This window comes from Anoplopoma fimbria, chromosome 14 (genome assembly GCF_027596085.1).
Source record: "Anoplopoma fimbria isolate UVic2021 breed Golden Eagle Sablefish chromosome 14, Afim_UVic_2022, whole genome shotgun sequence".
Lineage (NCBI taxonomy): Eukaryota > Metazoa > Chordata > Actinopteri > Perciformes > Anoplopomatidae > Anoplopoma > Anoplopoma fimbria.
The window spans coordinates 20,812,509-20,838,540 of NC_072462.1; the positions used below are offsets into that span (position 1 = coordinate 20,812,509).

The following is a 26,032-nucleotide window of genomic DNA, read 5'->3' on the forward strand; positions in this document are numbered from 1 at the left end:
GAAACAAAAGTGAAAGTCCTCATGTGCAGTATTTGTTATTAAACGAAAAGGTGAGAACTGGCTTGTGTGATGCGACCCATTTTAATTAAATCTCCACTTAGTGAAAACAACAGCTGGTGAAGCTGGCTCCGGGTCATCTTTTCATTGGTTACTGTTTGCAGCTGTTGCCACGCTGCATTGAAATATGGAGATATTTGTACATCTCATTTTAATAATTAATGATTCAGGGTTTTTGTATGGAAGCCCTGAATCAGTGCTTCAGTCATTCTGTGTTAATGACTGAACAGGTGGAATAAAACATGTTTTGGAGGATAATGTTTCTTTTTTACATGTTTTGTTGATGTAATACTCATCTGGGCCACAAGAGGCTGAAGTGCATTCCCAAGTTCTAAATAAAACTAAAAGCATTCATTATTTCTTCGGGGGGAGTTTTGATATTTCCATTCACTCTAAAAACACCGTAGGCCATCATATATTGTTTGTTAGCAGGTCATGTAAATTTGAATCTCTAAACTGCATTCATTATACAAAATCTGAGGTCAACGGGACAAGCTCTGGGGTTTCTGTTTGTAATCCTAGTTGTATTGACCGAACACATTTGAGCAGGCTGTGGTTGGATGCAGGTAAACAGTTGGTGTGGAGAGCAAAAGAGGCAGAAAGCATTATGGGAACCTTAGAGCTGCGTTTGAATCTGACATCTCATCCTTAATCCAAGTGTGAGTTTGTGTTTTTGTTTTTTTTTAACTGATGACTCGAGCAGTCTCACAGGTGGAGATTAATCCCTGCTTCAGTTAAACTGGGATAATGAACGGATGGAGCCAGACTCGTTCCAGAAAAACCCACAAATTAACAACTGTCCCACAGTCTCGACAGACTTCACAAACACGCATCCTCCTGTTAGTCCCTCAACTGGGTGATCCGGCTAGAACGGGTTTTTGGCTTGGATTAACTGTGTGCTGTATGCACAGAGGCTGCGAGATTAGCTACGAGAGTTTGATACCCGACAGTGGCTTTTGTTGCACGTCTTTCTGTGTTTAACCGCTACCTGGAACACATCCTTGAGGAGTGAGGTTCATCTTGTTTGCAGTTTGAATGTCTCCACTGACATTCGACTCATCCTCACCATTCCCTGATCCTCAATCAAACTTCTTTATAATTTCATGTTTAGTTTCTGGCTTTGGGGAAGCCATTAAGTAAAGTCTTGTCATGTTTCTGATTGAATTTTGCAGATTTTTTAAAATTTTATTTAACTGTTCAAACCATCCAAACTTTAACAAGAAGTCTGGAAGATGTACACAGAGGTGTGGCAGAACTTTGATTTGCTTCTTGTATCTAATCATCTCAATCACTACAGTTTGACTCTTTGGAGGAGACCTGCCCTTAGGTTGGGTAGCAATGAAGGAAAATGCTACTTAGACATAGATCCATCAGTATTAATGAACTAATCATGTAAAAGAAGCATTCATCAGCCACAACCCTTTTTTGCAGAAAAATACTTTTCATATGAATAACATTTTTTTTGTATTTTTACTTAAGTAGGATTTTTTGAACAATGTATTGGTACTTTTACTTGAGTTAAGGATCGGAAACTTCTTGCACCTATAGAGGCATTGTCCTTTCAAAAAAACAAACTTGAGACAGCCCCAGACTAAAAATACACTGTCGATATAGCTTCCACACATGTATGATATTAAAGACAGGACGCCATGTTTTGAACAACGTTGTAGATTAAGTTTTAATTCAAGTGATTTTCAAATCAGTTTCTTCACAGATAAAGAGCTTTGAAATTGTAATAGTATTCCCCCTCACTGTACAAGGCTAGAAAAAGTTCACAGCAACAGCACACAAACATACAAAATAGTTTTTTTTTTACCAAATTCAGTTGTGTTGTTTTGTTTGTTTTCCCGCTTTTTCTTCCTTGTTAAATACATCTGAAGTGTAACCCCGGTACGATGCCCAACCATAGCAAAAAATTGATTTCAAGTCAAATGTATACAATCTTATTTACACAAGGAACATTTGAGCAAAGTGCATTGAAGAGAGTCCTGATTGACGGTCATGTCTTTGAGGGATGATAGGTAAATATATACAATGTTTACAAATGCTGTAACCATGGCGATCCTTACGCAGCTTCTATAATAATAAGAATAACAATTATGAACACTGGCTGAAAAGCTTGTAAGAATGCACTCCATGAGGTACTGTTGGAAAGAAAACATAGTAAAATAAAAAAAAAGCAAATAAAACAAAACTTACATCTATGATATTACTGCCAAAACATGACCGTACATAAATATTCATACATCTGAGCCTGTTTGATCAGAGGAAGCAAGACAGAAATGTTGGATTAAGTTCCCCCATGAACACCTCCCCTCTTAATGACCCTTGACCCCTGTACACTCCGAATAAGGTCAAAAAGTAGTCTCTCCATCTTTAACGAGTCCAGTCGGATACTGTCCAGCAGTCGTTTGCAGGGAAACATACTGTGTCTTCTTGTCAGTTTTCCACTTTAGTTTTTATCACAAAGCCCAGAAAGAGGCGATCAAAGTGTGAAAAAAAACTCGCATTTCTCTCAACTATAGTGAAAAATTGGTGTCTGACACCTTTGAGAGGACGGGCCAATAAAAAAAAAAAAAAAAAAAAAAAAAAAAAAAAAAAAGACAGGAAGTTGTGTTACCAAAATAATAAGGACCAAAACAAAAGAGAAAAAAAATCCATCAGTAATGGTAAATCTTATTCATTGGACATGTAATTCATTGTAGTATTCACATAATAAATAACATTTCCTCAAGTCATCCTCTCCACAGATAATGACATAATGCACTTCAGAAGGCATGTGGTCGGACTGTAAGGGCTGCTGCTGCTGCAGGTACCGACAACCGTCGGCATGGGAACCAGGTGGTGCCATGCAACGCTGCAGGTTGCGGTAAAAAACAACAACAAAAAAACCTTAAGACGATCATGATAAATCGTCTTCTGTGCTCACTATTGAAATCTGGAGACAGAGAGAGGGAGGGGGAGGAGAGAAAGAATAGGCTCAGTCAAATGTTTTTGTTTGGTTATTGTTTGTTATCAGTTTAGACTGGAAGCAGAAGAAACTGCTTGGCTGGCTTTGTCCATAAGGAAAACACAACTACCAACACCTTTTAAAGTGTATCAATCAACACGTTGCACGATTGATTACCTTGATTGTTACCTTTGTAAACAAAGAGAAATGTCCAATGCTGGTGTGAGGGTGACTGCAGTGTTTAGGTGTGTGTTGATCTTGTGGCTCTCTCTGGGTTTAGATTAATCTCTCTAATCTGTGTACAGAGAGATGTGCCCTCAATGCACTAAGGATTACTAAAGGCCACAAGGTCATGGTAAGAGTAGAGGTCTCAGTCTCCATCGCATGTGTCCGGATGAAATCATTTAAACTGACCAGTTGAATGAATTACCTTAAATTCTAACTTAAATTTGTCCCTTACACAATAGATTTCCCTTAACTCAGGAGTTTATTTAGGAGCGTTGCATAAAGCCTCTTAAAGGTTCTCCTCTCCTCAGTGTTTAGACCAAGGCTGTCATAGCAGTTATTTCATGCTACAAAACATGTGCACTTAAGTTACCATGGCTTCACTTCAGTCACATCACCACTAACTTTTACCTGGCAGCATTATTGATCGTGTTGGCTAGCTTCTCAAAAATGGACAACAAAGAGAATATAAAAACAAAAAGAAAGAAAGTTATTTTCCTCAAAGTATATGGAAAGCTCAAGGACATAAAGTAAATTGAACCAAGCCATGAGGAATACACACAGCAGAAGACGTGGAGAGATATTCCTGACTAAATCAATGTGAGAAATCTTACCATGTGAAGTACTGAAGAAATATAACATAACCGTCACAGAAAGAAAGGAGACGACAAAAACAATATTACTAATGTTAATATGGGAGACAAATTATGTTAACGTCTGGCCAGCTAGCCAAAAAGTTGCTAGTGTAAACGCCAACGGTGTTAATGTTGTAAATAAGTCTAAAAGCCATCCGTCTTGGTATGTCCTCATCTTCAAATACCATAAATTCAGCCATTGTCTTATGTTCCACAAATGAGAACGGTATGGGTTCCTTAAAAAAGTGGAAAATAGTTACTAAGGACCTTCTAGCAACACATATGTGATAACTTGCGTAGCTATGGTCAAATACTTAAATCAGAGGGCAACCTTAGCCTAAGTGGTTTATTGCAAAAGGACACAGATTATTTTTTTTATTTGTCAACAACACAAGAGCTCCTTTTATCATGCGAGAGGGCTTGTCCTGATTTTAGGGCAAAGCGCTCTTAAGGTGCTGTAACTGATTGCGGTTGTGTTTTGTTATTAGTACACGCAGCCGGAGGGCGTTTACTCACCGCGGGGTAGGTGTGACCCACGTTGGCGCCGTGCCGGGTGATGTCGATGTTGAGGTCTTCTTCCGTGGTCTTCAGGTAGACGGGGTTGTCAAAGTTCATGCTCTTCTGGTTCTTCAGCTGCCAGTTTCTCCACATCAGGTATCCGCCCGCCGCCGCCATCGCTATGAGCACTGAGCAGAGGGGCAAATGGACACCGTCAGATAATCCATAGTATACAGTATCAAGGCTGATAGGCTTGTGGTTCCCATATGTGTATTAAGGTGCATTTGTGTGTGGTTGTATGTAGCCTAGTAAATAGCTTGGCAGAGGGGGTTGGGGTCTGGTGACGTTACCATAACTGCATTTCAAGCTTTGACGATAGTATTTATCTACAAATGAACACGTATCGGTGTTTGTTTCAGTACAAACAACAGTCTCTAAAGTGTGTGTGCTAGTGTGTGTGGGATTTATACGCACAGACGGGCAGTATGGCCCAGGCAGCAGCAGACCCTCTGGCTGTGGAGTTCACCTGGATCGACGTGCTCACGTTTGCCTCTGAGACAAAAGACAAAACAAAACACAGGTCATCACTTTAAACCCAAGACACATAAGGACATATTGTTCAGTCTCGAAAGCATGATTATTAGAACATGTTGAAAAGGAAGAAGGTAAAGTCAGATATGCGTTTTATGTCAGATGTGTATGATATTTGAGAAACAGGGCCGCGATGATTGTGAGCCTTCACAAGTCCAGCTGATATTTAAATGGCCTCTTTTTTGATTCACCATGAACTGTTGTTAAGTTATAATAGAAAAATAAAAGAATAGCATGCATTTGATAAAAAGGAAAACATTACAGGTACAAACACTGAATTGTTTCATTTCATTTCACAATATCGAAGTTGGCTCCAAAACTTTGTTACAGCACTCTGTAACGTTTTCTTTGTTTTTTCCCCTGGGTCAACATAATCCAGTCTCAGAGCGTTTTGGTGTCAGCGACATGACTGGCAAACAGCTCGGCTGAAAGACTTCAGGACAAAGAGACAAAAAACAGGGTTTGTTAACTCATGTTCTTCCTGCCAGTCGGTCTGCTGCCAAATGGCCTGGTGATGTAATCAATATGCCAACTACAAAATTGCAATGCATTAAAGGAAAAAAGGTTTATTATCCTTCCTTTTCGGCAACAAATCCAATGAAAAAAACCCCAAACCCAAAAAGTGTTAGTCTGTCTCTCAACACTGTACGACTTCCATCCCGTCTGTGGTACTCAGCCCATTGGTTCCTGCTGCAAAAGTAAATATTTACAAAACAGCTTACATGAAGTGCCAGAGTCCTTGAAAGAAATTAAAGTATATATTTTTAACAGCTTTGCACCGTAGTTTTTTTTTTTTTCCCCCAAGTCAAGAATTACTTAAACAGGGGAAAATAGAGCATGTGTTCTGGTGTATTTTCAGCTGCAGATTAAAACACATTTGGTTGCTCTAGTGACTGTTTTCCAGCAGCAGGAAGGTGTGTGTGGGATTGAGTCCAAATAAATGACAGTGTAGGAGTTCATTGTACTGAAGGAACATGTCATCCAGTGCAACAGTGTGGCTCATCAATGCGTTTTTAAACAATGAAACTCTATTGCACAGAAGATAAATCAGGCTTTGATACACACCTAGTACTTGTTAGTAGGTTCAGTTCATTCATTCATTAATGGGATTTGTAGACAATAAAAATAAGAAAGTAGAAGTCTGGTGATAATCTACTTTTAAGTTTTAACACGTTTAAAATTATGTTTGTAGACACTGTACTAATCCAGGGCTGTATTCTCCATAGAAGAATACAAAAAATAAAGAAAAACATGCCTGCAAGATATTCTTTTTTTTAACCCATGGAGTGGGCATTCATTATGTTGTGTACCCCAGAAAGCTGAAATCTCAGAGTAAGACATCAGAGAATCTCAAACTCATTTTCTTTTGCATGATTTTAGGCTTTTCTTCTTATACAACTCTGAGTTTGTGTGTGCAGTAATACAACAATCACACTTTCACAATAAACTTTACTATAACCATAGTGGAACTTGGTTTTGGTGGTTTGTCTGTACTTCCTTGTGTCTGCCACTAGGTGCTGCTCTGATCCGGGGCTTTGCTTGCAGACAAACATTTCTAGCACTGAGCTTGATGCTAAACTGTGGATCAATATCCAGAATATCTTCCTCCCCGGCTCATTCCACAGTAACAAAGAAGAAGAACAGACAATATGCTCAACGCACTGTGCAGATGCAGCCAAAGAACTCTACAGTTTCACATGAGCAGCAAGGATAAGTTAGCAGAAAGCTTTTACCACCAATATGGATCAAACACAAAAAGGAAGGTCAAACTAACTGAATTAAAGTCATGAGATGTGCTGTAATCAGAAACAAACAGCAACTCATCAGCCAACCTTGTGATGCTGATTCATGTGAAACTCATTCAGCAACTGCTTTTTTCCAGAGGATTACGAGAGAGGTCATGAGCAAACACTTCATTTCTAGCACAAGTTTACAAATCACATTTTAAAAACTTGGCAGTCTGAAATGCTTGCGGGACAGAGCACTCTGGCAAAATGTACACACACATGGCACATACACATGTTACATCCAAACTTAACTGAATACCATGAACAACAAATCATTAAGGGGAAAAAGGGAGCAGCCTCCCTGATTAGATTCTGGCCTCACATCAGTGGCACAACAGGAGGGACAAAAGTAACCGACCTGAAATGTTTTGGATTCTTGAGTAGAGACAAAACATTTCCCCAGCGGAGAGAAATTCTCAGAGCTATCCTCCAATCACAGCACAAAGCCCGTGTTGATTTGAACTTTGAACAGATTACACGTGACAATGAGAAATATGAAGAAAACAATGAATGACACATTTTTCAGTGAGATAAAGAGAACATTTTTAGAACAAGTAAAACATGAGTAATATCTTTTCTTGGAAATCAAATAAACACACCAGCAAGGATTTCTAACAGCCACAGGTTGTGAAAAGGTTGAATCAAAGTTAGAAGCGAAGCTGAAGACATTGTTTTGCTGAAACTTCGGTTACTGCCCACTATAGACTCTTGTTATTGCTCACAACTTTCAGGCCTGAATAATGGACCAGAGGATTGTTTGAATAGAACAGCCCCTTCATTACCAAGCTTCAAAAAAGGTATATATAGACTTAAATGATTTATCTGAAACAAACAAAGGCCCGCAACACATCTGAAGATGCGTTATAACCCAACAACAAGCCCCAAAGCACAGACAGAAGCCATCATTATGGAAAAAGAGACGTTCAACACAGAATATTAAAAACATCTTCATGGCACTTGGCACGGAGCTTATATTTTGGCTGTATGGCTGATTCGAGAGCAGACGTTGCCAATAAATAGACAAATGCATTGCAATTAAATCTACAGCCAAAAACAATTAAAAGGGACGGAGGTTCAGTTTAACAAATAAAATGGAAAACCACCACCAGATTCCATAGAAGGAAAGGAGTAACTTATTGAATTTTTGACCAAACCCCAACATGCTTTAGAGCGAGTCAGCAGAGCATACAACAGCTGACGGTTTTACCTTTGGGTGGCTGTATCAGAGCTTTCCCATCATCCTTTGAGGGACCTTTGGTAGAATGGTCTGTCACAGAAAGAGCCAAGAGTCATGCTTTTGACAACAAAACATAAGACTACTGAAGTTGCCCTATTTTTAAACTGCGCACACACACACACACATCCGCGAATAGGCCGTCTTTGAAAATAGACCAGATCTCAGGAGACTAAACTAGTAAATAAACGCTCGATAGATGAAAGCAGGATCATTTGATGTTCAGCGAGAAAGCAGCCACCACCGAGCTAAGACACAAGACCTACATTCATAACACCATCGACAATGTGCACAAACAGAAGCAGCTATACATATCGGCATGGAGACAATCCTCATGGTGTTCCTGCAGTTAATCAAGCCAGACGCAAACAAAAGCGGGAAAAGTGAGCGGATGACATTAAGAAGCAAATTAACACATCTAAAGCCACATTGCACAGTAAACTGTATTGATCACAGCGTTTCCATCAGAATCTCTACAACCGGGACAGGCAGCTGCAGCAACAATAAAGTCCTTACAGACCAATCAATGCAGCCTTGATTAGCAGAGGCAGCGGAGTGTTGCTGTGTTTACTGTAAAATCACGGGGCCGTAAGGTCTCCTGTGTAGGAGTTGGTAATAAATGCAGATCAGTCTTACTGCCAAACAACACAACAGTAAGCACAGCCCAACTCTGACGAAAACGCTTTCCAAAGCATTCATCTACAGGACTCTAAACTGGCGCTGAAACAATTTATCAGTAAGCAGATCAGAGGATTAATGACAATTTTGCCTTTTATCAAGCCAAAATGGCATACATTAAGAGTACTCAAACGCTTTAGCATTACCCTGTCAGATGCACAATGGACAAATAAAAAAGACATAATGATCACAATTGATGCAGCAGAACCAGAGACAATGGTATTGTTCCACACAGTCTCTCTTCCTTGTTGGAAACTGGCATCACAAAGAGCTCAATACAACCTTTTCCCATGTGCAGTAGTGCTCCCCATGACCTGTAAACACACTTTGATGTATTAAATTAGCTTCCCTTTAACGAAATTAGTTCCCCTTTAACGAAAATTTGCTCTTTCTTTTTTTTAAATAAATACTAACGGATACATTGGGTCTGTTTGTTGGGGGAAAAAAACAAACAAGCAATTTATGTCATCTTGGGCTCTGGGAAATGATTTCAATATTTGTGGACATTTTATGAATGGTAAAAAACAGATTTGATAACTTTTAGTTGCAGCCTTCGACTGTGCTTTTCCTCTGGTTACAGTCCAAACACATGCAAGTTCGGCCAAGTGGCGACTCTTTTCTTCCTGTAACTTTCTATGTGTAACACGATGAGTGCCTTCCTGAACAGATTGGCCAAACGTGTCCACTGTAAGAAGAATTTGTACAATTCATCACACTGAGATCAAGGCAGGCAAAACAAACAACTCTCTAGGAAAAAACTGAGGAATCAATATGCAGACCAGAGTAGGTTATGACGGCAGGCTTTTTGCCCGGCTGTCAACTGTGGCTAAAGAAATAGTGAGTGCAAACAAAACTGTTCACAATAAATACTTTTAAGGGTACGTTTGACAATGCTGGACGTTTAATTAAATCAAATAAGGAATTGGAAATGATTTGCATTGATAGCATGTTTGATTGAAAATAGAGCTCGGATAAAACATTGAATAAGAGTAAAAACCCTCAATCTGAAAACAAAAGACAGGTTAGACTAATTATGAATTATGTCTTAAGAAATAAGGTGTGGAAGTAAGTGGAGTCTCAACATTCTCTATTTCATCCTGAGTTTGTTCAGCCTGAAGGAAAACACTCCCCAGTTGCCTCTAAAGGCTGTTATATAAATCCCTCAATGGTAGTTTCAGGTTCAACCCCTGAAGTGAAGAGCATTACTTTTTTACTTTCTTTCACTAACAAGATTAGAGCCGGCCAAAGCTGCAACCGCACAATGCTCTACAGTTCCTATTCGCTTCAGCTGCAACGGCTGTAAAATGGGATAAATATGTTAGCTGGCGGTTTGGTAAAGAGCGGCGAGGCTTTTGGCTACATCCCAACTGGGAGCCAGGCGGAGTAGCATTCAGCCGGTGACAGGCATCCCTCTTTAACCCCTCCCACACTATTTCAATTCAAACAGTACCAGAAACACAGCCAGGCCTGTAAACACAGCTGTAGAAACACACGTACGCATGCAAAGATACTCACAAGACAACCTGAGCATGCACGGAAACTCAGAGGTGCCAACACAAGCGCTCAGGACAATTGCGCTTGGCTAAAAACAAGTTTGCATGAATTAACATGCTCAGAAACGAACAATAGAGCCTCTTACACACTCTGCTCTATTTTATACAGCTTGTGAGCATCTCTTTTTCTGCAGAGAAAACACACACACACACACCACAGCTGCGGTAAAAAGCCTGGAGGCAGCTCCGGATTCCCAAACAGCCCGTGAGGAGGCGAGTCAGGCTGCAGGGACACTCACTACAGGAAGACTATTACATTTCTGTGGACAAGGCGGGCTGTAAAACCTTTTTTATTGGCGCTTTTATTGAATGCGTCTCTCCCTACCGCACCATACACAGGATCCAAACCTCAAATTTTTGTTTACATACAAAAAGGTCTGGTGTTTCAGACAAAAGGTGAGAAAGAAAGCATGTTATGAACTTTTTTCCTTTTCTCATTTCAGACAACTTGTGTCCCTTTTTGTGTCTTCAATCACGCACACCACCATGAAACGTCTTCGAGGAGAGACTCTTAAGTATGTGACATTATCCCCATATTTGTAGCACTATTGTGTCTTGCCCTTTTCTCTTCATCTCTGAGTGAGGCCTGTACAAAACAGGGTTGTTTCTAGCATACAGACACCTTCATTCTGGTTGTAAGCTGAAGTAAATAAATATGTGAAATGCCAATGTAATAAGGTTAGCAAAACTCAGATTATAACAGAATAAATCCATGGATTGCATAGTTGTTGATTTATAAACAAACTACTAATGCCAACTAGGGTTTAAAGGAAAATTCCAGAATTTTTATCTCACAATTGTGGCAACTTAGACAATAGGTCATGACAGTTTCATCCGACCTCTGCTGTGTTGTTAAAGTTTTCCCCAAAAACTTAAATGTCTAAAAAAAACATTTCAAACGCTGGTCTCAAAGTCAAAAGTAAACGCAAAAATTGGATTTACTTGTGAGCCTTTTAAAAGACAGAGTTGAACTTTGTGTCACCTCTTTCGTTTGCAGAGTATAAATCAGGTTAAATTAAAGCAGCATTTACGTCTGCAGCTAACCTCTATAATTCATGACAACAACATCTGCTCTTTGTATTTTTAAGTAAAACCTTGGTTACTTCAGCTTCTTTGGAAAATAAGCCCCTGGTTGTACAAACAGTCATTTTAATGAGGTAATGTCTAAATTTACTCTGCACATGATAGTCAAAATCCATTTAGTAAAGAGAGACACCCGGAAATTCTACCTACTTCCAATATACAACATGAATCTCAGAAACATTTGAGGTTGATATAATTGGAGCAGAAAAAGATGGAGGCGGACAGGCTGCACAAACTGTCAAGAAACTCTGGAAACAGACTCAGTTCTCACTGGGAAGAAAGTAAAGAAGAGAAGTCTTAAGAAAACTGAACAGGCTAACTAGGCAGACTCATTCAGGAGGGCAGGAGGGACGGAGTTACCAGGGAGATGTTCCAGTACTTTGTCTACGCCAGTGTCTCGCTCTACAGTTTGAGTCCAATTAGGAGAGTATTTGCACTCAATTCAGCTGTCAGGTTCCCATCTGCCGCTGCTTCAGCATGAAAAGGCTAATCTGTGGGAGTGCAGAAAGGAGCTGGGCGGTTAAAGACTAAAAACAACTGGAGCAAAGTAGATCAGGGAGAAAGAGAGAGGACAGCGTTTCCCAGCAACCTTTTCACATCAGAGAATGAGAGACTGATGGAGGGCGGGGCAACAGTTTGAGTTTAATTTGATCATATTGAACGCAACATCGACGTAATGATCAAACAAGTACTTTGTCATAGTAAACATGGAAAGAACTTGACAGCTCAGTTCAAACGTGACAAATAAACAGAGTATAAAATGCGATGTAATTCTCTACATAGCGTGAATTGAGGCCAATACACAAATTGTCTGAAGAAATGTGTATATATGGGGTTGTTGTAGGTTAGGCTGAGCGTCTTAGTTTCAATGGAAGTATATTTTAATGCAATATTATCTTGGGGAAGGCTCTTTCCTGTTTCAACACAACAATGCCACTGTACACAAAGACAGGTCGGTAAATAAATGGTTTCCCAGTTTTTTTTAGTGATATCTTGACTTTCCTCTACAGAGTCCTAACCTCAATCACCCAACACGGATAAATTGAAACCTTGACTGTGAGCCAGGTTGGCTACAGAGAGCAAAGCCCTGCAGTCTGGTAACACAATCTTGTGGAAAGCATCCTAGAACAGTGGAGGCTGTTATAGCTGCAGAAATACTTCCATGGTTTTGGAATGACTTGTTCAGCTATCACATATGGCTGTTTAAAGGCAGCTCAGACGAGGACTAAATTAACCAGAGGACAGGAACGAACAGAGCCAAAGAATGTCTGGAAGGAGCATCAACCTATAGGGAACTCGCACTAAGATACTTTCGATGAGGAGACAGAGCTGCAGCCGAGATGTGAACAAGGACGGTGTCAAGACGAAAAGACACTGAAAAAGTAGAGCACAACAATGGAGTCAGCTACTGTTCAGCTGTCAGACTACTAACACAGACGGACAGCTGGGTTTGTCGCTGGCATGGATGCAGATAGAAGACAAGAGTCGCAGAGGGAACACACTCACACCAGAGAAACATGCTTGACGATGGAAAACCGAGGAGAAAAAGGGAGGGAGGGAGTGAGATAAAGGCTCCCTTGTTGCATCAAAGCCAGTTTTACCCCAAGAATTTGACTCAATTATTCGGTTTCTTACAAATTATTCTGTGTTTTGGGGGATGAGATCCACAATGAAGCCCGGCTCCCTTTAGCCTTTTTGTTTTTAATCAAGAAGATGCACATTTAAGACAATCAGCACAGTAAAGGGAAGACAAAGCAGAAAGGAATGCACAATACTGACATTGTGTGTAAAGTAATTGAAATAATGCACATAAGCACGATGAGCGGCTACAGGTTTATAATGCGTTTGGTGGTTTAACCCTCCCCGGTTTGTGCACCAGTGTGGTGCGTGCTCTCCAAAACATACAATCAACGTTTTCCCCAGATGACATCCACGCGGTCATGTCGTCAAAAGGCAAATTAAAGATCATCAGATTGATTATTGCTAATGTTTACCCAGTGGTGCCTTTAAGTTTCTATTTAGAACATTCTTCCTTTTCTTGAAATATTTACAGTTTTGCATGATTCCCTATGGATTATTAATATTCTAGCTAAAAATAGCCAAATAAGCAGGATGACATAGATCCAACAGAAAATCATGGTTCGTTGGGACTCACCAGGTCTGCAGCGTTGGCCGTCAGCAGCCAGCTCCTGTCCCTCTGGACACACACAGGTGTATCTGGGGGAATGTTTGTTGATTTGCGGTGCAGGTAGACACATGTAGCTACAGCCGCCGTTTTCTCCCTTCTCTGCACACCAGTTAGTGCCTGCGCACAAGGGTCAATAGCTCTGATTAGTTTGACAAAAATATTTGAAAATCTGCAATCAGATTATAGTTCAGAAGTCATTCAACGCATAAGATTAAGCCAGTGCTGGTTTTACGTGCACGATAACGTCTTCACAAGCCTCTTATGCTATGTTTGTCACACAACTGTTTTGCTCAGTTGTTATGGAACTGTAAATGTTCAAACTTTTCATTTTCTAATGTAAATATTGGACTTTTTTTTTACCGTGTGAAAGCAAGTAAGTGCACAAGACTTATTTGTACTTCCATAAATCAGTGGCTAGTAGACCGTTGTCAATAATAGCTGCATGACTAAAATGATAATCATTTTTAGTGGTTACTGCACCTGTGTAATGGGCAATTACAGTCATTTCTGATTCACTTTCTCGTCAATAACCTTCATTAAATCCCAGCAGCAGATAGAGTAAAATAAATAAATAAATAAATAAATAAATATATCTGAAAAGCTCTGAATTTGAGTTTGCTCTGGTGTACATGTAATGTAATGTAAAATGTAATGTGTCACTGAGCTTGCAGGTCTCCGATGAATAAGAAGATTTTACAGCTCAATAATCATTCATGTCTATCCTTTCCTCCTGCCCCTCTCTGCTAGTTCCCCCCGTAGCAGGTTCTTACCAGACAGCTGGATCAGCTCGTGGTACACTATGATGTCCTGGGGATCATTCAGGTTGCTGGCCAGCGTCACCACGTCAGAGCCTGTGAACTTGTTTGCGCCGTAGATGGCTTTATTTTCACCATCTGTCCAGAAGACTCGATCCTGGGGGGAGGACAGGAAGATAAAGCAAGTGTGATAGCTAATAACTACAACGCTGGAGCTATCTGGATAGAAGAAATTAAGAAACAAGTTCAAAGTGCAGAACACCTCCAACCGTTGTATAGGATCTCTCAAAAGACTTTCACTATGGTAATTTATCAAAATGAAGGAAAACCGTAAAACAGAAAACTGTCATGCATTTTAATCTTCCTTTGACTTTAAATAAGTATCTTTGGTTTAACCAACCAACATACTGTTGCCATGGTAACTGCCATGGCAGCTTGCAAGTATACTGATGCAAATTGATGTAAATCCTAAAGGCTGTAGTTTCTGTGTATATGTGAAAACTGTCACAGTACGGAGTTCAGGGTCTGGTGCACGCAGAACACACAGCATGTAGATTAATGCACATAAGGTGGAAAACAAAGCTGACAAGCGCGATTTTCGCCCGTAAACTGGGGGCTGTGGTTAGCACTACAAGCTGATTTGACGGGCAAGTCAAACACATTGTGGCGAGAGCAAATGAAACATCGATGTTTGACTGCAGCGAACAATGACTCCTAAACCGGGCTAGGACACAGAACTACAACACCTCTAGTCAATACAAACTTCCTGCATCACTACAATCAATTATATCTTCAGTAATAAATACTTTCACAGAAATTGTTCTGTACATAAACACACCAAGACAGCTTGTCCCCTGCAAAGCTTATTTTCTAATTTCAACAAAATAAAGTGATTTCCAGGAGATTGAGATAAGGTTGAGCAGTATTGTCTTTTTAAAAATCCCCTTTCAAAATATGATGTTATATTTTATGATTATGTTTGGATGATTTTCCCTCACAAACGGGTGTTAGGGAGTTGTAGAGCATAAATACTGTGCAAAATGGGGATGGAGGGACTCTACATCACATCTACATTCAACCATTTGTGTGCCAAGACCATCTATGTGGCTTTCCTGCACATCACTTTGCAGCGGCCATCTGTCAATCAATTTACATCTCTGCTTATTTGGGGGCACTTTGTTTTGGCCTTTTCAACCTTAGTGGCTTTCACCGCTCATGTTAAAATGTTAATCCTATTCTTTACACATTTTCACCCAAAAAAGTGACTCATTAGAAGTTGGATCACATTTCTATTAAGCTAGGAAAAGGAAGAAGCAACTTGTGTTTTTAATAAAACTGTTACTTTAACTGTAGTGCTACGGGATACTGTTTAGTTAAAATCCCTTAATGTTTAAATTGTACATTAGTGTGTTCAGACTTGACTTGTACCATAAGCACATGTGCCTACTTGAATGTGAATAAATGTGGCAGCTGTCTGAGTGAGAGCGAGGTAGCAGGTGTATGAGTGGGTGTAGGTGAGAGAGACAGCGATAGAGCCACATGTCCATCCCTCAATAGTCAGAGATGCGAAAGACACAGTACTGATATATGTATAGTCCAGGTTTTAACCAGCAGATATCATTGTTAGTGGGACAGTCCTTAAGATTAAGCCATTACAGTTTTCAGATAAAAGACGTGATCCACCAAGTGCAGCTGCTTTCAAAAGGAATCTAATTGTAGTCTTTGTTAATAGTGACCCTGCAACATCCCCCGTCTTTGCACAGTCTCAGACTTTAGTCTTTTTAAAGTTGTTCTAGTGCAGAGGTTCCCAGACATTTCAGAACAGTACCACTACGTACCAAACCAAATGTCCCCAAGTATCACCTTCTACTGTAGATAAAACCAATGTTACAATGAAAGAGTAACATTGGCCTTTACTGTTACTCTGGCCCGGTGACGGTAAATCCCAGATTGATGTAGCAATGTAGTTAGCCTGATAGCTTCATTTTTCAATGACGATGTCTCAAATGCAGAATCGTCCACAGCATGTACAGGTATTGACTCACTCTGAACCATCAGGGATAGCTTTTTCACCTGCCCTCCGACCGATGGACCAACACATTCTGCTTTAATCAACGACTGAGGGGCCTAAATCCCACTGCTTTTAGATACCACTAACATTAATAGTTTATGCTATGCAAGACGTCATGTCAAACCAGATTTTATTTTTTAAATATTTTAATGATGAACAACTTATCATTGTAATGTTATGCGTGTAAATAACGCGTTCATCATGAAATGGGCCAGTTAGAGTGAACATGTTTGAAAATCACTTCTCTAGTGTATGGTAGGTGGTAAAGTGAGCTGTGATTCTGAACAAACAACTCACAACACACTTCACTGTTTGCACAGCCTTGATTCAGGAATGTTAAGATGGACCTTTGTACATAGTAGGATGGTCTTGTGTAAAAGAGACTTTAACAGCAGCAGTACCTCAAACACAGTGAGAGCAAAGGGATGAGCCAGGTAGTCTGGAGATTGGAGGACTTTCTTCCTGTTGTCTCCGTTCAGGTCGACGCTACAGAGCATGTGCAGCTTGGAGTCCACCCAGTACAACCTGCCTTTGATCAGATCTGGGAGGAGGATGAAGTGTAAGAAGAAACGGGAGAGGAGAGCGTCAGAGAAGATATTAAGATGGAGATGGAAGAAATAAGAGAAAGATGGATATTAAATGGGAAACAGGGGAATGGAAAGATGACAGAGGGAAGAAAAATACAGGAGGGACAGAATAATTACACAAGGTAGGAAAGGAAAGAAAGGAGTGATACAAGCGAGAAGGCCAGATGAACATTGAATCAAAGTGTTGATAGGAAATGAGACCAGGGAGTTGAAGAATAGAGGGATGAAAGATCACAGAAGAATACAGAAAGAAGATGAGGCATGGCAGGTATAGATAAGAAAAAAAGAAAAGAGGGAGAGAGGAAACCAAAATCAATACAACATTTCATTAACAAGGACAAATCGATGGCATTTCCACAGTGTGAGGGATACACAAAGAGGAAGAAATAGAGACCCAACAAAGGAGAGCATTGTGACGTTGGATGGTATGGATAAAATGTAAATACTGAAGTTGAAGAGTAATAGTTTTGGTCGTAATTGTAATGAATGCAAGTATAAGCACTGCAATTAATGGAAGTGACAGTTGAAATAAAAAGAAGGCAGTGAACCAAATTGAAGGTGCAGATAGAATTGAAAACAACAAGGAGTCCAAAAGCAGCTACAAGAGAAAGGAACAAGATCATGGAGTTGAACTATAGCAGCTGTCTGACAGCGTGTTAGGTTGGATGTTCCTTTCCTTTAGATGGAACAGCAGTGAACAACAATGTGCTGTGATGGTAGAAGTATACTTGTGGATGAGTCATTGGTTCCTCTGTGTCTGTGTGTGAGTGTGTTCCTACCCAAGGTGATTCCATTAGGCCACTGGATGTCTGTCGCTACCAGAACCTGTCTGTCCACTCCGTTCATACCAGATTTTTCAATCTTGGCTGGCTCTCCCCAGTCAGACCAGTACAGAAACCTACCGCACCAACACAAACACGCAGACAGAGTTGTAAATTTGCAGTGTTGATTACAGTTAAAAAACGTTTTCAACTGACATCGATACACAAACTTTTTCACCCACCCAGACAGCGGATCCACAGCGATAGATGCCGGTTCTTTGAGGCCTCTGTTGAACAGAACTTTCTGTTTGGTTCCGTTGAAGTTGGCTACCGAAATGGTTTTGGTGCCGAGATCAGACCAGTACAAGTTTTTATAGATCCAGTCCACGGCAATTCCCACGGGAGTCTGGACATTGTCGATCACTTTGTTGTGGGTGCCCACGTCCCCACGTTTGTCCAGCACAGTGCTGTGAGGAAACAGTTTTCAGTGGAATCATCTCTTGCTTTATTTGCCACAAAACAAATCTACACTTTGTCTCAAAAAAATCCTGATGTGAAAAAGTCTGATATATCCAACTTAGCCATTAACTACTGTGGTTCAGGATAATTAAAGCCAAACTTGAGCTTAATGCTAACAGATCTTAGCTAGCACAGTACGATTTACTAATCAGCACTAAACAAAAGCACGGCCGTGGCTGATGGGATTATCATTAGTTTTGCAGGTATTTGGCAAATTAAAATGGTTTATTTCCTGGAGACTACAGATTCACACCAATCTGTACTATAGTTTTTGCGATATTTCCTTGTCAACCGCATGGTGACTCCAGTAGAAAAGTCAGGGGATCACCAAAGTCAATCATCATCTGCAGACAATGAATTTCAAACCTACCCATATGCTGCTGGTTCATTGGGTTTCATGCTGCAGTCAAGTTATGGATATATTTCCCTCTGAACTGAAGTGTTCGACCGACCGACTAAACTAAACTCACACACCACAGGCAAAGACAAGAAAAAGCCTTTTAAAAAAGTGTTAGATGCAATTAAAAAAAAAAAAAAAAAAAAAAAAAAAAAAAAAAAAGTTTAAAATATTGAGTGGAAACAGCAGGTGACTGAAAACTACTATTGACAATTATGTAGGTGTCACCTTCATGCCACATGTTTCTATAATGTTATAAAACTGCTTAAACAAACCTGATGCGACTGCAAAATTGTAAAGTGCGTGTGTAAAGTGCGTGTGTAAAGTGCATAAGTAATCTACCTATACATGGCCCTCTGGCCCAGGTCAGCCCAGAAGATCATCTGCTGTCCAAAGTCTGCATCCAGAGCCACTGTGTTCCTCTGCTGCTCAACAATCTGAGTGTACTCCTTCCTCTCCAGACCCAGACGACGGATGTCACGGCGGTTAGTGAAGATCAGGCAGGGCTCCTTACCTGAGGACATGGTTAAATAAGAGATAGAAAGACAAGTTCAATCTGTTTTCAAAATTTAACTCAATTTGCTTTGTTTTACTTGCTGATGCTGGAGACATTCACAACTTTTAGACATGATGACTCTCTGATAGAAAGGTCTGCAGTGGAATCAAAGGTGTTAAATCATGTTGTTAAAGTGTGTGGGCTATTTATTTTGAAGTCATTCATGTATTCAGAATCTGTTTGAACATAGCAACCTAATTACTGATTTATTGGTAACATATAACCAAGATATCATTTGAGTAAGAAAAGAAATAAAAAAAAATCCAAAGTAGTGATATTATTATTAAGATCATGGAGATTATTGATTGAAGAGTTATTGTATTATAAATAAGAGTCCATAGGATTGCATGAAAAATCATTTTGGAAAACAAAGCAGCATCAGGCTGAAAGATACAATGATGGTCTTTGTCAACAGGCAACACAATAGTCCTTTACTGCAGCAATGACCAAACAGCATGTGATCACCAGACGAGAGGATGACATCTACAGCTCCAGCAGCAGGACAACTCCAGAGCCTTTTGCTGATGATTTGAGAGTTTTTTTTTTTTTCATCGTTCAATGATAGTCACTTGAGGTTCATTTCTGCAGTTTTTCCTTTTTATGACTTGCTTGTCCACTTTTCAAGCCTCTTTTTACATTTATATCATGAATTTGAATACTATTACATTTCTTTGTGTATGAAGCCAATGATTCACAATCAAGTGGGCCAAAATATATATCCAATACTAGAATATTTTATCAAATATGTGTATGATTTGCCATTTTTCCCCATTACTCAAATTATTATTTTTTAATATGCAGGCTTACGCAGGACTCATTCAAGAAATACTTATACACATTTTTACAACCAAGAAACACTTTGTTATTTGAGTGTTATCTAAAGTATCATTAAAGAGTTATAAATTAAAGCAGTCTAATACAACAGCCAAGGTCGTTATCACTTTTGTTGCAAACCATGTTATATTTTGTCTACCGAAATTGATAAATGGGTGGACAAAATACTGGAATGCCTCTCAGTGTAACCCATTAAAATGCAACAGCATTTTTATCTCAAACATTTTCAGTCAAACAAAAACACACTGACAGCAGCCTGGTGTTGTGTGGTGCGGCTCACTGCAATGCTTCCAAAGACATCTCAAAATATACTTTGTACCATATAATTCTACTTTTTTTTTTAAGGTTCTTTAGCAGAAATCATAAAAATAAAAAAAAGCCCGAGACATAAAGAAAGAAAGATAACATTTAGTACAGTACTTCAGTGTGAATGTTATATTTCAGGCAGTAACTCTGTATTCCCAGCCATCGACTCACCGACAGCCTTGCAGACTCCGGTGGTCGGATCCATCTGGTAGCCGTTGTGGCATTCGCACTTGTATCCGCCCTTCAGGTTGATGCAGATCTGACTGCAGATCCCAGGGTTCAGACACTCATTGATGTCTGCAATCAGAGAGAGAGAGAGAGAGCGAGAGAGAGAGAGACGAAGAGATGATGGAGGGATGAGAAAGAGAAAACAGAAGGAATACAGCTGGTATCCGACATGTGCAATAATCAAGTCTGCTGAATGCTTCAATTTGGGCAATCAGACACGGCTCTAGTGCAAAGCTAAAACTAATGAAAGCACTTACTTTTTTTCAAACATCCCAATGATTCTTATTGCACGGTATTGTGAGCTGATGTGAGTTTGGGATAGAATAAGTTAAAATTTAACTATAATTGCTGTTGATGTTTTCCCGGAACACTCTTTAGCAACAAGCTGCTCTCATCAGAATTAAAAGTAAATATACACTTGTTTTCGGGAGATAAAGTGGTTAGTTTATACCTGGGAGTAGATTAAGCGCCTTTGCAAACCAGCGGGATGCATTCCAGATGGGATTATTCACATTCCCCAATATCCAAAACAGTGCTTGAGGCCAAGACTGGCTCAATAACAAAACTGTGTCAGATAAGTGCCTCCATAACAGAGGCACTTTAGGAAAGAAACTCACATTACACAGCGAACCCTTATGTGGCAAAAAGTTTACAATAACATGCAAAAGCCATAAGAGAAACATCTCGAATTCACAACAACAATCTACAGCATGTCTGACCCGGCCCGTTGGATTTGTGATTCCTAATCAAGACAAAAATAGTAACACAGATTCAGCCTTGCAGTCTCTCCAGTCCATTTTCTTTTCAAAACATCCAGGACAATAACATGACACGGTCATTGTAGATTTTGGATTAAGTCAATAGTTATGTCTGATCTACTTTTCATACAATTGAGGTTTATGGCTGCCCTGCAAGATAAGCACGTCAGTGAGCAACAATGAGCTGAGGTATTCCCCCCCCCCAAAAAAAGAAAATCATTTTTGATTTTGTCTGCATGAGTCACTTCGAAACGAAGACATGAGAAAATAGGGTTGAAAAATACCGAAGTTCCCCTTGAAAGATAAACACAATGTAAAGGTCACCTACCTCCACAGGTCTTGTGGTCTATGAGCTGAAGTCCAGGTGTGCAGTCACACTCAAAGCCAATCACCATGTCTTTGCAGATGTGAGAGCAGCCGCCGTTGTTCATGAGACACTCGTTTAGATCTGAAGCACATGAAGGAAACGGGGCTTTGTTGTTGTTTGCTAAAACGGTTATCGTGAAAGCATACGCACAAACTGTAGATGCCATCTTGCATAGTAATCCTGTCACACTCGCGTTCAGTTAACAGCTATAAAATGTAACATCAATGCGAAAACAGATTTTTGTTTTCATTCAGGCATTGACAGTTTAGACAGCAAACAACAAGAGAGCGGGATGATACAATGATTAAAGTGTGGATTCAAACTGACATTACAAGGAAGTTGCTGTATGGTCCAATATGCATACTTCTACCATGAAATAGTTCTATACATTGAACAAAGCAGGCAGTGAACAAATACTTGAAACAGGAAATTCAGTTCATCACCAACTGTACAACACTTAATTCTAAAAACCAATATATCCGGGTTATTTTATCCATTAAATTGTTCATTTACATAATATGCCAATCTTTTTCTCTGAATGAACTGCAGCACGATTTATTCTGATTGTGGAAAGCATAATAAATTTTTGACTGAGTTCTTTGATAAATGAAAGAGAATTATTTAGAAGTACTATTCGTTCTTGCACACTGAAAAGCAGGACGCATTAAAGCTGCACGAGGGGAGATTTTATAAAAAAAAAAAAAATCCACATATCAGCATTAATCTATGTGCAACAGAGAGGAATGTCATGTAGTTTTACACTGTTTGCCATAATTAAAAGCAATTTGTTTCCTCAACAGTGACCCGTCTTCTTTCTTCGCTTTGAAATGCACGCACAACATTCAGAATCAGTATTCTGGGAACGCAACCTCGAATATATAATAAATAATTTTCATGTGGCTGACATTTAGAGCTCCCACCTGGGAAAGCACTACAGGATTTTTTAATTTTTTTTTTTAAAAACACAAGCGACATTTGCAGATTACCATAGACAAACACTGTCGGTTGATCACAGTTCAAACTACAAGATAATTCAAGGTAACACAGACTCTGATGTAACTATAATATTTAAAAAAACCAAAAACTTATCGATCAGTCTACATTTGTTCTGCCACTCAGCTGGGAAAGTTGTGAAAATATTATATTCATCAGTAGTCTTCCACAACAGTTTTTCTGCAGAAGCAGGAAATCTTTTGGTTTTGTGCACGAGTCGTGTCTACTCCTGTGGCCATTGACCATTAAAGTCTGTTGAGTACATCCTTGAGTTCAAATGAATGTTTGAACCAAATTTGAAGGGAAAATCCCTCCAGGTTTTCCTGAGATATCGCATTAATGAGAATGGGATTGACAGATGGACAACCCAAAAATATGATCCATCAGACCAGGGCAATCGCAAGTGCAGAGGCATAATAACTGAAGTTTGTCAAGATCAGATTTTGGAGAGTCTCCATTTATCACCAAACCGACAAGAATCTTTAGAATCTTGAAAATAAAATCATCATGGGAAAAGTAGAGTGTTTCTGGCTTCATACAAGCATTAACTAGATTTGTTCCTCATTTACTCACTGCATTCCTTGATGGGTTCGTCGCTCCAGTCAGGACAGTCTCGGGCCTTGTTGCACACTTTACTCATCTCGATACACTCCCCGCTGCGGCATTTGAACTTCTCTGGTCCGTTACACTGGGTCACTGTGTAGAGATAAACATTTTAATTCTTATACACAAAACCTTCCTCAGATAATCTCATCACAGCAATAGCTTCCACTACATGCTGTAAATCAGAATAAGCTTCTCTTTAAAGCTGCTCTCCTGTCTTTGTACAGAGCCAGGAAAGTGGTTCCCTTTGCATCCAGTCTTTACGCTAAGTCAAGCTAAGCGCCCCACGGATCCATTGCTCTAGTAACTACAAAAGACATGAGTGCAGTATTGATCTTCTCATCTCACGCAAACTTTTTTTTTTTTTTTTTTGCACTTTCATGCAATCAACCACATTCCCAAAAAATGCCAATTACTTTAGGGTTCACATTTTCATTAAAGTTCCAAACTTTTTAACTTAATGTCAACTTAAGTAGGCGAGACAGCACAATATTTCCAGGCATGAATGCAGGAGAAAACAAGATATTGTAAGTTAGAAAAAACATCATTATGTTTTTGGCCAAACCAACATGTAATCTTTCAGCAGTCATAGTGAGAATCTGCAACAAACGTGTAACTCTTTAAAGTCAGTTTTCAAAGCAAAGATTTTTGCTCCTGGAGCAAGAACAAACTCATAGAAACAAGATAACCAGGCATTTATTCTTCATGAGCACACAAAAATAAAAACAACCCAGTTTTGAATTATTGAAAAAAGCCTTTCAGACCTCAAACGCATATCTTCCACATGTTTCTACCCTTACAGGCTTGCAGCATCTACAGAACACTAAACACACACACTCAGCTTCTGAATCTCAGGACAGCCTGAGGTAGAATATAAAAAAAGAAACTCATCCAAAGAGAAGCAACACAACCTTTTTTTAAATGTACGTGTTCCTGCATTGTCTTGGTTAACTGACCCTTTTACCTACTCTGCCTTGCAGGTCAGAGTGTGTGCAGTTTCCACTCTTCAAAATCCTTCTGACCAGTATCTTGACACGCTGATGGACAGGATTCCATATTTTTTGACTATATAGCTCAGAAGAGCCATACATGCTTCTTTTTGTGACCTTGTTTTCTTGGGTAGAACTACAATGATTGTCAAGCAGTATTGTCATGGTACTGGTATGGTAAATTTATTATTATTTATTTTAAAGCAATGGGGACTAATGAGCATTTTTATTATTCACAAATACAGAGTGAGAGGGCATAAGTCTTCGTCATGATAATTCAATAGAAATAAAAGTAACTTGAAAAGCTGCACATACTGTTTTTGCAGTTGGCTTCGTCTGAGCCATCGGAGCAGTCTCTGAGGCCGTTACACTGTCTGCTGCCCAGGATACAGTTTCCATCATCACATTTAAACTGATCCGGTCCACAAGTGCGAACAGCTGCCAAGGAAACACAGAAACACACATACCTGAGTTACACATAAAAGTAGAGCATAATCAATTTGTTCATTCAAAGCATGCATCAAACAGCCCCTTTTATACAGTCATTTATCAATAAAAGAAAGCCAAACATTCTCAGGTTCCAGCTTCTCAAGAGCAAGGGTGTGTACTGTTCTTATGTCTACATTTGGGTTTTCAAATGTTGGTTGATGATCAAAACAGCACTTTGGGTTATATGACATTGATGGCTGTATCGTCTTGACTGCATGCATTCATTTAGAGATAAGAGGAAAGAAAGGAAATTGAAGAGGGATCAGTTATGTCTTATTCCATTCACATTAATTATTTGATGCAAAAGTAATTATCCCTTAAAAGGAGTATCAAAGGAGTATCAACACATACCAACACAGATTGATTTAAAAAACAAAAACAAATCTGCCGTGATTAAAAAAAGGAATGTGGTTATGACCTGAAATGCTTGATTTTTAGTGTGAAAGCTGGTCTGTACGTACGACAGTTGGCTTCGTCGCTGCTGTCCTTGCAGTCAGGGTCTCCATCACACCTCCACTTCTTGTGAATACACTCTCCTGAGCGGCACTGCATCTCACTGGACGAACACTTGGCTGGCGGCGTCGGGTGACGGCCGCAACGAGACGGAGACTCATCTGACTGGTCCTGCAGGGGACAGAGACAGGAATTTGATGAGACTTAGCCTGAAAAACTATGAGCTCTCGGTTTGGCTGGGGAAACTAATGAGTTGTAATTTGATGAGATGATACAATTAAGGTAATACGTTTGTTGAACTGTTCCAATGTATTTTAGGACCAGAGAGCAATTTGGTGCACTGGTCTTTGGCTTAGTATCAAACCGGTTTGATATTCCCCCCCTACATCAGCCCAACTCAACTTGCCAGACCCCATGTTTCCTTAATGTCTACAAGGTGCTGAGTTAAATGTTATGCTGACCAATATCATCCAGATATGCCCTGTCAGCAGGATTGCCTTAGCTTGAACTGTTAGCGCCGTTGGCTGCAAGCCACCGACTCAGCCGCTTCCATGTTAAGCATTCAGAATGCCTCCAAACTCATATAATGCACCTTCATTGCAAAACATGACGTTACAATATTTTTTTTTTAAGAGTTATCCTGGCTTTGCACAGTCATCAGCTACCAAACGCAAGAGCCAACGTCATTAACAGAATCAAAACAATGTGGTCCACCCATGTTGCTTCATTGACAACAATGTATGATTGACAGGTGATCTGGGGAATGTGCAGGGCAGAAATGATAGAGCTTTTAGGACTCAGATCTCACAGATGATTACCACTATAATCAGAATCAAAACTGGGCAATCAGACAGAATGGGATCAAGAGGAGCAGCATGAGGAGTTTC

The 26,032-nt window shown here is 39.7% G+C and overlaps 1 protein-coding gene across 2 annotated transcripts in view; it reads right to left on the minus strand.

Moving 5' to 3' along the window:
• Nucleotides 1-1,726: 1,726 nt before the first annotated feature.
• Nucleotides 1,727-26,032, minus strand: part of vldlr (very low density lipoprotein receptor) — a 51,955-nt gene continuing 27,649 nt past the window's right edge. The window contains exons 6-20 of one of the 2 annotated variants that reach the window (XM_054611965.1): nt 25,154-25,316; nt 24,519-24,641; nt 23,185-23,307; nt 21,580-21,699; nt 20,437-20,562; nt 18,912-19,083; nt 17,896-18,120; nt 17,672-17,790; nt 16,707-16,846; nt 14,250-14,391; nt 13,447-13,596; nt 7,951-8,010; nt 4,840-4,917; nt 4,384-4,553; nt 1,727-2,995 (exon numbers count right to left, since the gene is read on the minus strand). In XM_054611965.1, the coding sequence (XP_054467940.1) occupies nt 2,960-2,995; nt 4,384-4,553; nt 4,840-4,917; nt 7,951-8,010; nt 13,447-13,596; nt 14,250-14,391; nt 16,707-16,846; nt 17,672-17,790; nt 17,896-18,120; nt 18,912-19,083; nt 20,437-20,562; nt 21,580-21,699; nt 23,185-23,307; nt 24,519-24,641; nt 25,154-25,316 (1,947 nt within the window). In that variant the 3' untranslated portion in view covers nt 1,727-2,959. The remainder of the gene's footprint in view (nt 2,996-4,383; nt 4,554-4,839; nt 4,918-7,950; nt 8,011-13,446; nt 13,597-14,249; nt 14,392-16,706; nt 16,847-17,671; nt 17,791-17,895; nt 18,121-18,911; nt 19,084-20,436; nt 20,563-21,579; nt 21,700-23,184; nt 23,308-24,518; nt 24,642-25,153; nt 25,317-26,032) is intronic. The other variant, XM_054611966.1, reaches the window with a different exon arrangement.